Source organism: Ips typographus, linkage group LG4 (genome assembly GCF_016097725.1).
Source record: "Ips typographus isolate SLU linkage group LG4, UJ_Ityp_2.0, whole genome shotgun sequence".
In the NCBI taxonomy this organism is placed as follows: domain Eukaryota; kingdom Metazoa; phylum Arthropoda; class Insecta; order Coleoptera; family Curculionidae; genus Ips; species Ips typographus.
Window position 1 is genome coordinate 7,148,931 of NC_138425.1, and position 16,558 is coordinate 7,165,488.

The 16,558-nt window shown below is 31.0% G+C and overlaps 1 protein-coding gene across 1 annotated transcript; it reads right to left on the reverse strand.

Moving 5' to 3' along the window:
- Nucleotides 1-659: 659 nt before the first annotated feature.
- On the reverse strand, nt 660-16,218 carry Pka-C3 (Protein kinase, cAMP-dependent, catalytic subunit 3). The gene is made up of 7 exons (XM_081977532.1): nt 15,724-16,218; nt 7,685-7,853; nt 2,451-2,627; nt 1,630-1,808; nt 1,305-1,486; nt 1,161-1,238; nt 660-1,105 (listed from the first exon to the last, which is right to left on the reverse strand). Exons 1-7 carry the CDS (start codon nt 15,893-15,895, stop codon nt 980-982), a joined length of 1,083 nt encoding a protein of 360 aa, XP_081833658.1. The 5' UTR covers nt 15,896-16,218; the 3' UTR covers nt 660-979.
- Between the last annotated feature and the right edge of the window lie 340 nt (nt 16,219-16,558).

Sequence of the window (16,558 nt, forward strand, 5' to 3'; positions counted from 1 at the left end):
AGGACAAAAAGAATACGTACGTTATACCTTTATAAATTTACACTATTGCTTACAAATGTTGCTTTTTAAGGACTATACTCTTTTGATATTATTTATAGTACTATTGGGAGATTTAAGCAAAAATGCAAATTAGTATTTTATCAATTTAGCAGGTAATAAAGAAGCAAATGTCACACATTTATTTTTCTGTTATGTTATTACGTCATCCTATTTTAATTTAATTAAACCTTAAGTTAAAAAGTTTCCGGACATGTTGGTGACGATTTGTTTGTTTTCTATTGATTCATTCTTCGAGTCCAGTTTGTCATTTACAAACCAGTATCATGATAACCATTTCCAAAAGCATGAAAAACTGAAAATCATAAAATTTTCTTCAGATCGAAAACATACAATACATTTGTTTTAATTAGAATGCCTAGTTTTAAAAGCCAATAATGCTTTTTGATTAACACAGAAGATTACTAGTTTTCAGTTACCTGTCCATTTTCAGAAAAAGTGGTCACTAGTTTCTCAAAAAGTTCTTTAAATAAATGTTTTTCATCCGACCGATGCTCATTCAATACATTCTCAATAATACATTTCTAAATCCAAACCTTGTATGCTTCCCTTTCAAAATGTAACCAGAAATTTTCTGGTTTTAGTAGTTTAATAAAAACAAATGCATGACAACATTTTATTATTGTTTCTTTTTACGTCATGTTAATAATAAAAAAATCCTACATCTAATTAGTATATCTCGAAACACTATAGGAAACAACTGACACTTCGTTAACTATACCTAAATCTACTGAACAAATCAAACCAGCTTACATTCTAATAAATATATGTACAAAAACTCATTGCTAAGTATAGAAAATCACTCTCTCTAAAATTTCACATCTCTTAGCGAATATCACAATCAGTTTACTAAAATACAATTACGTAACAAATAAACAAAGAGGCAAAATGGCATTTTATTGGCACTGTTTTAGAATTTGTATCAAAAATCTTCGAATAGTTTGAGCTCATCGTCTTCTAGAGTTCTTGAATTTTTCCAGTCGCTTTCTGGATAGTCGTCAAAATTGCTGGTGTCTCCCTCATACATGATTTTTGGTACTATTGGAGGCTGTAATTCATATTTATGACAGTTTATTGTTTTTTGAAATTTTTGTAATACTCACAGTCAATTTCCGTTGTACCACCTCTTGCCAATCGATCCCTTTAAACCACCGGTGTCGTTTAACATCATCTGCTCCACTCTGTGTTTTTAAAAAGTTTAAAAATTAGTTTAATGTAAACTAATGGTGGGTTAAAACCAATCTTACCTTCATATTACCTAACCTCTTCGTCCGATCTTGCACCAAAAGCTTTTTGATGATGTCTTTAGCGATGGCATCGATGTGTTTGGCCCATTCAATTTTTCCGCTCAAAATCTTTTCGTAAATTCCAAATGGGTTGTCATCGTAAAACGGCGGATAACCAGCCAGCATTTCATATATCAACACACCTAAAATTAACCAACGCATTGTTTTATTTTTCTAGAACACACAACACTAGATATAGTTTCGTAATGTACAGTTTGTTTTGACTGCAAAATTCAAAGCTGGACTATGTTTGTCCTTGATTTCTTAAATTCTAATTATGACTCACCTAATGCCCACCAATCCACCGCTTTATTATGGCCTTTACTTTGTATAATCTCAGGAGCAAGGTATTCTGGTGTACCGCATAAGGTCCACGTCCTATCAGTAAGTTTTTTGGCAAAACCGAAATCCGTAATTTTAAGGTGGCCTTCACGGTCTAATAACAGATTTTCTGGTTTAAGGTCCCTGAAAATAAACAGAAAAACATTGAGAGGTTTTGCACAGTAACCACTTTTTTTTTGATTGATTAGCTATTAGATATGTCTCATTTATTTATAAAATCAGTTAATGAATCATAAGGATGTTTAATTAACTATTAAGTGTGATTAACAGTTCACCTCAAGTGAACTACGTTGTAATTCAAACATAATCAAACAAAGTGTAAGATTCATCAGCAATTTTATGTAAAAAAAATTATATTAAGGTCGATATATTCTTTATGTATATACACTTAGCAGTTTAGCATTCAATATAATTTTATGTTGGTTTAAAACCAAAACATAATAACAACTTGGTTTTATGTAATGACAAACTACATTAAGAACTAAATAAATATGAACGATCCTCATAAATTGTACCTAGACAGTTAGTTATTAAATCTGTGTGACTCATTAACAAAATTTTAGGTAAACGAGAACAAATATGCGAGAAATGACTGATTGATTGATTAATTAATCCGTAGTAGTATCAAAACAATAAACGGATACGAGTACCAAGTCCAGATCTAGACAGTAAAATAATATTGTTCACAGACAACAACATATCTAATGCCTTGAACTAATAAGTCTTAGAATTGACTGCTAAACTATATTGATGATGATTGCTTACCTATAAACGATATTTTTCGAATGCAAATACTCTAACGCTGTCACAATTTCTGCACTGTAGAAATTTCCTGTTGATGTTGAGAATCTTCCTGCATTTCTTAAGTAGGAAAATAGTTCACCACCACAAACGTATTCAAACAGCATGTAAATACATGTGTCATCTCTGCTAGCCCACAACCTGCAACAAATTCGTTGATTAATTAGGTGTTATTGGTTACAAGTTACAAATTACCAGAAGTTATTTGACAGCTTAGCTATCACTTCAAATAAGGATGTAATGTAATTACCCATAGTTAAGTTCAACAAAGAAATGCAAACATTCTATAACCACAGTATCATGAAAAAATGTAGGTAAACAATCTGACCCAGTACAAGGAAATAAACGTATGTTGGATAATGAATAAATTGTAGCAAAAATCAAAGTAAAATGAGATGGCTAGTGTTTTAAATGTGAAAAATAATGCATTTACAAAAATGTAAGGTAAAAAACTGACAAAACCAAAAAAATTTAATTTTGACATAAGTGTCTGTTAACTGTTAATAAATTAATCTGTTAACTTAAATTTTTTTTCTCACCATTATTCTAAAACGTTTTTAATACCATTGTGCCAAAAATATCGTCTGGGATTACCAAAACTTTAAAAAGCGCCTATAAATTGACGTGTAAAACTCATTTCAAAAAACACAAACAATGCCACTTGTTATTGTAAATTCTACGATTTTGGAAAACATAAAAGTAAACTGCATTTATATTTTATTGTTCCCCAAATGCAGACCATCTAAAATTTTCCGCCAAATTTTCTTCTTTTTTATGATCCGTGGCCATATGGCTTTTAATGATCCAACATAAATAACAACGTTACACTTACACATTTCTACGTATGCGAATCGTAAATCAAGGTTATTGGCAGAAAAGTTTATTTAATGCATGGTAGTTGGCATTAAAGACTTTCCTATCAGCTCTCAATGTTTTCCCGTTTTATCTCAGCAACGTAGAATCCTTGTTACTAAGCTGACTCATATCAGACAGAACTACCAGGGCATATAAATTGTCTTAACCTAAATAAACAATCAAGCAGGTTTAGATCAGGTAGACTGCATGGCTACAAAGTGGTTCCAGGAAAAATCTTACGTCAATTATTGCAAACCTTAACCTGATTTTGTACACAACACTGTAATAAAGCGCCCACACTACTCAACCGTCAACAATGGAGCTCTAAATGTTTACACTTCCTGTCAAAATGGTAAAATTGTTACTAGGAATTTCCTCCACTTTTCTCAAAAAATATGAATCTTATTCAAATATCTATTTTTAATGTGCTCATCGTTTATATTAATGCACGGTTGTGATATATCCAGAAGTAATTTCTATTTTTGATCGTTTACAATCATTATTATTTAATGCATTAAATTTCCTATTTTGACGGGTTTATGTATGTGGTTTTCCAGATCTGTTGAATTTAAGATAGGTCTAAAGTAAGCAAATAAGTAAATGAGTAATGAAGCTTTATGGCTACCTAGTACATTAATTTTTCACATGGATATGAGTGAATTGAAAACTTTTCAAATAACATGTTTTATTATTCTCAGCTACACTTGTGAAATGAAAATTACACCGTGAAACTATTAATCAATATTATTTTATTTTCAATTCTGTTTTAAACAGTGGATACACGTGGCCTTAACATTTTGACATTTTGTTATTAACTGACGTACACACAAAATATATTATTTGATTAGTAGGTATCTATGTAAACAGTTATAATAAAATATAATTTATAGAAAAAGAACAAAAATTTTACAAAACCTGATTTATATTTTTTCTACGAGCGTGCTGATTTGTTCTCGAAATATAGACTTTTAGGCACTAGTGCGAAAAGAAATTACTGGAAACGTTCGTAGAAAAAATGATGTGCGGAAAGTGCCTTCCCCGCACTCCAATGATGCCCAAACTCGCTACGCTCAGTAGCAAGCGGGCAAGTATCACTTTCTGCACTTGTTAGGAAAATAACTATTTATTATTATGATTATTATTATAATGGGTGTACAGGGTGTTATAAGCTCTATTTTTAGTTTTAAGAGAAAATTTTAAATACGAATTTGGTAAATAAAAATGTCATAAATAATGTTTAATTTTCTCGGTGTTTACCAACTAAATTTGGATGTAGACTTCTTACAATGCAGTTTAATTTGACTTACCAAAACAGGAAAAATTGCTTTAAAAATACAATAATTATACAATTTACCTTATATACCTTATTTACATTGTGTGTGGAAAAATAAGTTAATTGATCTTTGGAAACTGCTCCAAATATCTGAATAAAAATACCCCTTTAAAAAAGTTTAATAATCTACTTTTCCAGCGAATTGAAAATTTGATGATAAACTCGATGGATGATGATGATTCATGTAAATAAAATATGTAACACCGGTAGGAAATAAAATATTGTATAAATATTGGGAGTTTCCATTTTGGAAATGCACGATTGATGTTAGCTTGGTGACTGACTGAAATATATGGGCAACCTTCATATGTATTTTAAGGATAAATCAGACGTCAATGTGCTTTTTTTACCGACAGTTGACAAGCCTTCTAAATAAAATACGTACAATAAAAAAAATAAAAATTTTTATTATTGTTTTTCTGAAATTTTGTTAAAAAAAATTTATTTTAGATTTGCTTTACAAGATTTCTTTTTCCTATTAAGACATCTTTTTCCAAGTCGGAGTACGTTTTGTCACATTAATAAAAATCAAAAAACTATAAGTATGTCTACAGTTATAGCACGTATCAACGACAAATGATTGAAAATAATAACCACTGATTGAATCTGAGTGGACAATGGTGGGCAAATCAACAAATAGAAGATTTATGACTAGAAATTTAAATAAAACTACACACAGTTTCGCTTTCGACAAGCAGTTGTGCAATAACTTAATAATCGATGTTAAAAATATCGACTTTTTCCTGATTAATCTTGACCTATATGACGATCGTCTGTACAGACGTCTCTTAAGTTTATTTTCAGTGAAAGTTTCACACGTATCAAAGCTGAGAGCGGTTGTTCAGATCTCTAGCGTGCGAAAAATATTATTTTTATAATAATTATTAGCGTAGGCTCGATGATGGGAAGATTCTGGTTCGTTGTTATGTTAATATTAGTCATGCGACTACAAAAATACGTTACTACGTTAACGGATCATGTTATTAACCGGTTATAAAGTGACTATATGTTATTTTTATCTTAATAGATGTTATATTTTGTTTTCTATTAATGTTCTATTATTATATGACAAAAAAGTAGTGAAGGAAAATACAATTTTTATATTGTACAGAGAAATTAGAATCAGTTTAAATTTTTTTAGCATGTAAAGAAATAGTGAACTAAAGTTATGTGTAACAAAACCCCAAAGTGATTTTTCCGCTATTCTTTAACTGTTATAACAAATAATGCTTTTAGGAAAATGTATAGAAATGGTGTCAATATCTGAATTTTAAACAGTTGACAGTTGTCACGTGATATTAAACCGCGTCACAACAGTCAAAGTTTTTACTAATCTTTGTTTACCGTATAAAATAATATGTTTGTCTCACCTTTCAATAGCTGTTTTAAATTTATTGGTCTACGCGAATAAGGGACGGTGTTTTGGTTCCAACCCTTAATTGTTACAAATTTATGTTCTGGTGAGAACTAAACCACCGACCGCGTGACCACAAATAATGAGAAAAATGTATGTTAAATAAGGCAAAAAACTGTTAAAGCAGATAATATTGTGACATTTAAAATTACGAATGCAAATAATTATTACATTGATTTATTTTTATTTTTTAAGCACGATACAAAAAAAAACATTATTTTCTTTTTACATGAACTTGTATGTCTTTCTGCAAGGTCTAATAAACACTGGAAAATTAAGCTAATTTGCCTACATATTGCTTTTGACCAAACTAGAAGAACTTGTCGAGAAGCCAAACCTCAAGGACGGTTACACCCAAGTGATTTTGTCGTTTAGTGATTCAATTTTAATATCGATTTAGTAAAGTTGAATTTGGTATAGGTTCTAGGTTCTTTTAAAACTGACTGATTTCCTGCAAAAATACTACTTATCTTTTTCTATAATTCCCATTAATTTTTGGCAAGAAACCTTTCAAATAATCAACTATAACCTTTCCTGAGGTAAGAGAGAGGAATAACAATACTGCTTTATTATATGTCCTGTTTATGGATTTAACTTTCTTCTAATACCATCTTTCATTATTGAAGAGACTTTTACTTTAAATAAGAAGTTTAAGGAATATCGAAAAAAAGTACTGATAATATAGCTAGGAATAATGATATAGTTAAACAGGGTAAAGATTTTTTGTGATAAGTAATTGAAACGACACAACTACAAATAAGAAAGACCAAATTAATTTTAGAAGAAGAAGATATTTTCATAATTGGTGTATTACTTTGCTTTTCATAGATTTTTTGATATCTACTTCTTCTTTGAGAGTCAATTTCTATATCTTAAAACTGTTAAATTGATCACTAGATAAAAAATTAGTTTTAGTTGTAGTGTTAAATGGAGTCTGGAAACTTTCTGTAAACAGAGAAACATCTGCCACCGTCTAAAACAACGCACTTTCAAAGCAAATCTATAATATCCTCTTAATTATCTAAACTACAAAACCACTTTTACTGGATGATTTAAACTATTTACTTTTTTCAGTGAATTAGCTGTAAATTTGCAGATCAAACAGTTTTACCACATTTCGGTAGAATCTTCGTTAATGACTCATTCGGCGGTCTGGTCGGTGATTTGTGGTCATAGAGTAACAATAAAATAAATCTAAGGTAATAAAGCGCTACTTTTTGCCCATCCATAACTACATTGGCGTGCACGTGGGAGATGACGCAAACCAACAAATCCAATAAAAAAGATTTATTTGCTCGTGCCCAAGGCGTGCGTGATTAATTGCAATGGAAAGGAACCAGATCAGCTAAATTAAAACAATTATAATTGAACATGGTGCAAAACTAAATTTAAGATCGGTTGACAGTTACAAATGAAAATGAACAACTGCGCCACTGCATGAAAGTGAGAAGCCCCCAGGTCAGAGACGGTGAATGACCATTTGAGAGAGAAATGAAAGAAAGTGTGTTAAAGGCTGATACTTCTTAAAAATTGCTGTTATTAAAATCCATCATTTGGTTATAATAGTTATTAAGTAACTAATGGTCTGATACTTACATATTAACTACAAATGGGTATCTAACTTCTTGAAGGATGTTCTTTTCATTTTTGACGTGTTCCACTTGTTTCAACCGTATAATATCAGCCAGACATAACACCTTCATAGCACCATATTCTTCAGTATGTTTGTTTTTGCATAACAACACTCGTCCAAATGTCCCAGTGCCTGAAATAGTAACAAAACTTGAGTCAAAAGATGTAATTCTTACTCTAGATCTCTAGATATTCCAACTTTTGGCTGGCGCAAATAAGATGTTGAATCAACTAAAATTATGTTTATTTATTACATTAAGGTGGATTTACGGATTTTCAGTCTGAATTAAGGCTAATAAATAACAGCAAATGTTGCAATCTAAAGATAATATATTACGTTTACTGGAGTTGAGATAAAAGCGTAAGTGAACCGTAAATGCCGGCCAAAAGCTTGTGTTATGGGTGCTTAAAGATTTTTAAATTTTCGTTCAAAGAACGCATTTCGAATCAATTTTAAAGTTAAGGTCAAACGGAAATTGTGTGTCTGATATTTTCCTCTCAGTGAAATGGTTCAAATAATATGAGTGTCAATATGTGACAAAAGTTGACTAAGACTAGATGAGATAACTAAAAACACAGAAAGCAGTAATCATAGATGAAGAGCAAACTCGTGCAGGCCTAATTTGTATTTCACCAAATTCAAACACTAATTTAGCACATCAAAGAACTGTTATGTTTATAACACAATAATTCAATTTTGCTTAAAATTAAATTGTTTAGATGTGTACAGCAAAATTAATGATGATGTTTTGAAAACTTTTGATATATTGTTTTTGAATGCATAGTTATCCTGCGTAAGTACCACATTATTGTTTATTAGTTCTTTTCAGCCATGAAAAAGCTTTGTTGAACCAGCATGTTTGGGCTATAAACAAAACTGCAGAATGATATGGTTATCTTCGTACTTTTTTTAAAATATACAACTGACAATATGTTATTGGTTTAATAAAAATAGAACGCGGATTAGACTTACACTGATTTACTGTTTGGGTGAGTTAGTATAAGTGACTCTCTCAAGTCGAGTTGTACTTAGAGAGAGAAGTATACCTAGTCTGCTCTAACTTCTGACTTTTACGTCATAATCACAAGCTAAAAAACGTATGTCGGTGATTAAATGTGATATTGATTAATTGTCAAAATGATTATAGTTTTGTTATAACTTAAGACGCTCAACCAATCGAAGTTTATATACCAACAATTAAACATTTTTTAGAAGGTGTAGAACAATTGTGAAAGCCTCTGGCACATTTTAGAAAGTTCTCAATAATCTCAATAGCATTTAGACGTCTATCGAAATTTCAAAATAGTCCTAGACCCCTCTGACAAATTAAAACAGTTCTGGGTAAGTTTAAGACAGTTGTAGAGGGCTCTGAAACTTTTCAGAAAGTTTTCAGTAGTATTTAGAGCAGCACATTCAAAACGGTCCTAGAGGCCTTTGACAATTTAAAACAACTCTGGGAAGATATGACACTTGTAGATGCCTCTGGAACTTTTTAGAACTTTCTCAATAGCATTTAGAAGTCTATTAAACTTTCAAAATAGTTTTAGAGACATCCAGCAAATTAAGAAAGTTCTGGGAGGGTTTGACATTTAGAGGGAGAATTTAAAGGCTTTTAGCACTTTTTAAAAAGTTTTCAGTAGCATTTAAAGGCCTATGGAACCAGTCTGGGAAGGTTTAAGACACTTGAAGAAATCTCTTTAGAACCTTCTGGTACAAATTTCCAAATTCCTAGGAATTTATGCTAATACACTCATGTCTTCTTGTTTTTTTTTGTCTCAGCTTAGAATATGGGTCAGTTGTGCCAATTTCTATTGATTTCTACTGGCTGATTTGTAAAAAATACTCTTTTTTTAAGTTTTGATTTTACAACAGGAATGTGCCTTATTGGACCGACTTCAAACAAAACAAATTTATATTTGTTTACTATAGCTTGTCATGTCTTGCTACTTTGTTGAAGCATCAAAGCTAAAAATATTATACCCTCTATAAATTTTTAATGTTTTTGTTTGATCTTGAATTATGCAACAAAATGGCTCATATTAAACCTGATAAATATTGCCTTAAACCTTCTAACTTTCACTACATTAAACAAGTTGACATATGTACTATAAAGAACTCACTTAATGTAGAAACACTTGCAAAACAGGCATCTTCCTAAACAAACTAATATATTTGTTCAAGTTTTTAATTTACGGTTCAAATCCTATCAACTTAACACTTTCTAAATGGTTCTATTTATACCTGACAGGTTATTTTGAGATGAGGTTTAAATTCACAATATCCTATTAGTGTGTAATCAACCTGTAAACTTTCAGTTTTCCTGTTTATTTCCCCAATAATGGACACCAGCTCTAAACATAACGTTGCCAAATCCTATGACATTGTGAGGAGAAATTTTAATTGCGACAGCAATACAGTAGTTAATCTTCTTTCCAGTGTAAAGTACGAACGTTAAAAATACATTTTACGCCAATCTCGTGAAATTTACAATAACGTCCCATGCTTATATTATAAAGACGTCAGAGAAAATAGTGTATAAACATCATAACATCTAGTATTATTCCATCCAAACTTAAAAGGCTGCATATGGATGACATTGTATTTTCACAGTAAAGGAATCTTTATACCTTACAAATAACATCCGTAGTTATGAAGGTGGCACTTCTGCCAGACTTTTTTATGAACGAAGCTGATTTTGCAATTAAATTTTCTCAATTAAAATTAGAATAATATTTTTGTTAGACGTATAGAGTGACGCTCAATTGACCAGGCAAAGAGCACGTAACCATTTAGTGCATCAGCCTTGTCGAACCGTCAATTGGTTTCGGGGACAATTTAGTTTGGCCGACATCCATTCCTACGTCAAACGACAAAATATTTTTGCTAATTTGAAATATTATTGCAAGGGTCATTTGCTTTGATCCCGTTTGTTTCCACGTAACGAGACCGAGCCTTGGGCGGAAATATACACGAGGCAAAAGGTGCAAAATAGATACAGGTGCTAAAATAGTTGTTGTTTTAGTTAATTTACTAAATTAGTATTTACAAGAAAAAAAATTGTCTAGTATGATAGGTAAGAATAAATATACAACTAAATAAATTGTAAATGTTCGATAATATCCGGTTACACTCATACACGCTTTTAAAAGATAGGCAATAATTCAATGAAGACCTTCACAGAGACTACTAAACGCTAGTTTATGAAATAATTAAAACAAATAGTGGAAAATTACTAGGAACAAGCATCATTCAGATCGTATGTTGGTTAATGATCCACGCTTCCGTTATTTTTATATGATGCTGGCTCCAGGCGTTATATTATGAACAGATAACTAGGTGAAAGGTCGTATTTTAGAGTTAAGTAAACGATTACAAGAAAAAGCACTTATTTAATATGAATCTTGTAATAACATTCGAGTATTCAATGTTTGAATAGTGATGTTGTTTCAACAGAGGATTTCTTCAATTAACACTGGTTCTGCATATTTTACTAGACTAGAACTATATTTTTTGTGCATTAATAGTCTGGAATTTTTCTAAGTTGGAAGATATCATACATATTCATTATTTATAACATCAATCTACACTATCAAGCTTGGTTACAGGGTTATAAGCTACGAACTTCAAACTCGGAAATTAACTAAATTGACTCAAACTTCCACACTAGAGTATGGTTTCACACTAACACAAAATCCAGAAAAAAACTAGGTCTAACCATATAGTATTCCGGGTCACACAGAATAGAATTCAACAAACAAGAGATGTGAGACCACCTAAAAGTATTATATTACAGAGTATAAGGAAAATTATTTGTTTTGACTTTTGCCAAAAGTTTGAGATTACTAACCTAGAAAAACATTTTCATAGTGTGGTACTATCTTAAAACAAAACACGTTTCATATCAAAGATAGAACATCGTAAAACAGGTCAACAACTGAATAAGACATTTTCTCTACAGCAGCCAACAAAAGTGGCGAAATCCGGTCATCCAAAAATACAGCATGTTGCAGATAGGGAGATCGAGTAATTTGATATTAAAAGTGCTCTGGGTAATAGGAGGTGAACGCTAAGTCGATTTGGTATCCATTAGAGTGGCAATACTAATGAAGGTAAACGACCGTTTGGCTAAAGATATTTTCATGTAAGTAAATTAAAAGCATCATGCAAGTAAATTGGCATTTTGTTAAAATAAAAATATATCAAATTAACTTTGTTGTGTGGCATACGCCAGTTTATTTGCTTTGCGTACAAACGTAAAGTTGAATTAAAAAGAAAAATTTTATAAATCGTGAAAATTTATCTCATTCAACCAGCGACAGGTTGGTGTGGGCGACACACTGTCTGCTGAAAATCAATTTGGCTCAGAATTTGATGCCAATTTTAAAATTCAAAACGTGTTCCGCCAACCTCTTTTTATATTCAGTGAATAGCCACAAAATTGTTAGTTTTAAAACTTAATAAATGCATGAAAAGTTGTGTTTAGGGACTATCTAAAATAATTGATGTGTTCTGAAACAAAAAATACTTTAATCTGAGCTAGATCAGTTATTTGAGTGGTTTTTCCCAAGAGTAATTACAATGTACCTACTCTAATTTTGTTCGAATATAATGAAGCAAGCTTCCTCGCAATAATTAACAAAGTACTACTACATTCACTCAAAATCCAATTAACGTGCCTATTCTTTTTCCAATACACTCTAAACAAAGTTAAGCGTTTGCTTATTATTTTTTATGTAGTTGTGACGCAAATTGGCTAATTTTTTAAAGTCTGCCAACTAAGCAACGAACATCCCAAGTTAAAATAAAAATTTATTCTTGTCAATTTGCTGCTGACAAGGAAGCTTTTAAGCTCCGCTTTGTGGGATTTATGTACGCAACAAATTTAGATTAATACTGATTTAAAGAAAGACTACGTCTATCTCCCGTATCAAAATTTCTGGGACAATTGTCTTTTTGGTTGTAAAATTAGGTTTAGATTAATTAATGTATTTAATTTCATGCATTTTTTTAATTGTGCACGATGTTTTGCAGAACAACGTTTAGTTTACATTTTTAATGTTTGGAAGAAATTATAGTAATTTTAGTCGTTTTAGCAAACACTCCTAGATATTATTTTTTATTTATTTATTTTTCTGTGTTATTGTAAATTTTTTGCTCTAAAAATATTCGTTTTGGAAGCATTTGTCATTAACCAGTCAGTAATCTAATATACCTTGCCAAAAATCTTATTTCAAATCCAATTCTTTAAGTTTTCATCACAAAATCGTTTGTCGTCATAAAATGTTTGCTGGCGGATTTCATTTCAAAATAAATATTTGTTTAAATCATGTACATATAACATGTTGTTATTTAGTATGTTTCAATAGTTGCCAAATTTACCCACGAGTTAAGTGTAGTATGTAGTAGATACTGAAAGACATTAAACAGAATATTTTTACTACTTAAATGGCGTTAAGGCGTTTAAGAAAAGTTTTTAGTAAAATTCTGCATAAAAATATAAAGTTTGATAAGCTTAGAAAATAGCTGGAGACGAAATATGTTTTGCAAGTCACTAATGGTACCAACTTTCTTATTTTTTTTATAACATTATTAGATATATCAGTTTGTCACAATTAAGCACTAATTAATATCAATCTATTGCCTACACAAGCTGGACAAAATAATATTTGTTCCATTACATCAATCGCCTAATGAAATAGATTTTTTATTTGCCAAAAACAAATATTTAATCGCAAGTTGAAATGACTTTTACTTGATATTCAAGTCAACATGTATGTACTTAAAATTTTACGACTATTATCTTCACACAAAGAAAACTAATTACACTAAAACCAGTCATGCAAATTATAAACATTTGATAGCAGATCCAAATATCTATATCAGGACCATATTATCTTCTCTGGGGGATTGGCGCAAACAATATATTTATAGATGGCGCTAATTACGACATTATTGTGGAAGAATTAAACGTTGTTGTCCAAAACAACTTATTTGTGTCAAAATGATAATTAAAATATAATAATATAATATTTTAGGTTAAGGATAAAATACTGACTTGCGTTGTCAGCAAAATTGTCTTCACTTACTGACAAAGGAAAAACAAAGAGCTGTTCTAAGTCATATAATATACCTAAAATATCAATTTCACGGCTAACTGAACTATCGGAATTATCAATGTCACATTGTCCTGTAGGGGAATTTTCTAAAAGTCACCGACCAACAGAAGCTATAGCAATTAATATAAGGTATTGAAAAACAATAAACACGTGCAATGGCTTTGTTAACTAATTTGCTGACAAACAATGAGTTGCCTATATAATTTCGTTTTTAAATCAGTAACTGAACGTTGTCTGCATATCAATTCATAAAATCTTTTCAGTGTAAATTCAAAAACCAATTTTGCACAAATTACTGTATCAAATGCCAAATCCCAACAACTGCAAACGGAAATCAAGTGACCTTTTTACTTCCAGAAGTAATTTAGCATAGATTACGTTATGACTGTTGGAGCAAAACGTAAAAACGGAAGTTAGTATACAGCTTGTCATAAACAGCTTAAAAAATTCATAAAACTAATCAAAGAAAAAAACTACATAATTATATGAGTAGTTTAAATTTTTTTACATATTTTTTATCAGACTGAAACAACTTACTAACCAGTTTAAAAATACTTTGACTTATTGATAATACATATTTATCTGAGGCGAACTTAATATAACATAAAAACAGGTCAGAGGCTCGTCGTAATTTACGCCTGCATCCCGAATCTTACATGTAAACATCATTATCAACTTTTTATTTTTAAACTGCTTTACAAGCCAACACCAACAAGTTTTCCTATGCAGAGTTACAAAGAAAAGCAAAAAATTTTTTTACTACTTCGTGGTACTGCATCTGGGAAAACCCGATTTCAAAGTCAATCAGAAATTTACCAGATAAGTCTGTTTAACATGGGAAAATCTACAATGTCACCATAAAGTAATTTTTTTATTTTAATATTAATGTTTTTCCATATAAATGTTTACGACACAATACAAGTATCGCAAAATTTACCTGTTTATAAATACCTTTCAGATTATGTAACTAAACCGACGGTTAAGCGGAGAACCAAATGGGTGTGCGAACCAGCTATCATTGAACTTGTCGCACCAATAATAAAGAAACAATTAAATATCTGCATAACAATAATATATTGTTAATGCGATTGCTTAACAATCCAATTTTTTAATAAGTAGAGCAAGTTGTTTTTGCCTGTTTTTGCGGTTTACTTTGTCTTAAGGTTACTACTCAAATTACAGGGATACTTGAACATTACATTCACATTTGCATTCAAATTTGATATCACATGTCAACAAAGAGGTAAAATAAGGCAAAAAAAAACTATGTGAAAACTGTACATTTTCTTGTGTCTGGGGTATATTGCACAGAAAAGAAACTGAATAGCAAATTAACAATATAATTTAATAGCAATATTGTAAACTCAATAATTAAAAATTTAGTTTGACTATTCTTTAATAAAATTGATGAGACTAACTAACCTACAAGAGGATGACCAAGAGACCAACAGACCTGTAAATATAAAAGTGTAGGTAGATGTAAGAAAAGTTAATCAAGAAGTTTCTCTGGATGAACAATATTGACTATCCAAAAATTTTCACCGACTGCCTGACTAATGTGATTAAGTATTCACTTGTGTGCAAACAGATGTAGTTCCAGGAAACTAGGCACCACTGACGTTATTGACCACAGACAAGAGACTTTCCCGTGCCAAAAAACGAGTGAAATTACCGGACAAAAAATATTTGGCATAAAGTGAACATTAATTTGTTTAAATTTAATAATACACAGGTGAAACAGTTTGAAAAATGACTCTTGGATATTGCTTTTGCTATTTAATTTAATCAATTGTCTCGTTGAGCTGTTAATAAATGACATTTCAAAGCAGTAGCTACTTTGATCATGAAGAAAAGTTGTGACATAATAACCACTAAACAAAACTTACCAATGGTTTTGATGATGGAGAAGTCATCAATATCATAAGTTCCATCATCTTTGGTGTTTTCTTCAGAATCAGAATTTTCGTATTCCTCACTAATAGTCCTGGCTGAAGATGAGTCCAGACTGTCAGTACTTTCTTGTCTGCTCCTGATGACTCCGTTCACCCATTCCGCCATACTGCTGTATAACTACTATCGGGGACAATATTTAAAAAATGGTAATGTTCAATGCAAAGAAGTAAGAAAAGCAGAAGGAAAATTGTTTTCAGTGTAACTCCAAATAGAGATTAATTACACTTGGTGTGCGCGACCGGCTACTTAATGAGAGAAATAGAAATAAATGAAAGTCAAAGCAGTAGAAACTGTCGTTGTGCACGTGTCCGAACAATTCCGGTGTAGAGCGACGATCTTCAATGCTCTTCGACTTGATGAAAACTGAATCCGCGGTCGCAATTTGCGATACCGATTCGAAAGTTACAAGATATTGAGTGTTTGGGATTAGACGCCGGTTTATTTTCATCTTGATCTAGCTGGTTGTGTAGCGCTATGCTAAAAATATGTGTGAGTGCGGTTTTTGGAGGGATTTGGTCTAATCTCAGTTTGTGTGGTGTATAATTGTTAATCAAAACAGCAACCCCACAACTCAGTTAGTAGTAACCCCCGTACTTATTTTAATACTCATTTTGATCAAATAAATACTGCGAAATTTAAGAGAAGCAACATTTTGACTTACAAACATAAATGTATTGAATATATATAAATATTTCATATCTTCGCTCAAGTCAAGTAGATAAAATTTGGTGGATTAAGTTTTTTTTATGTGAATTACTGCCAATTGTT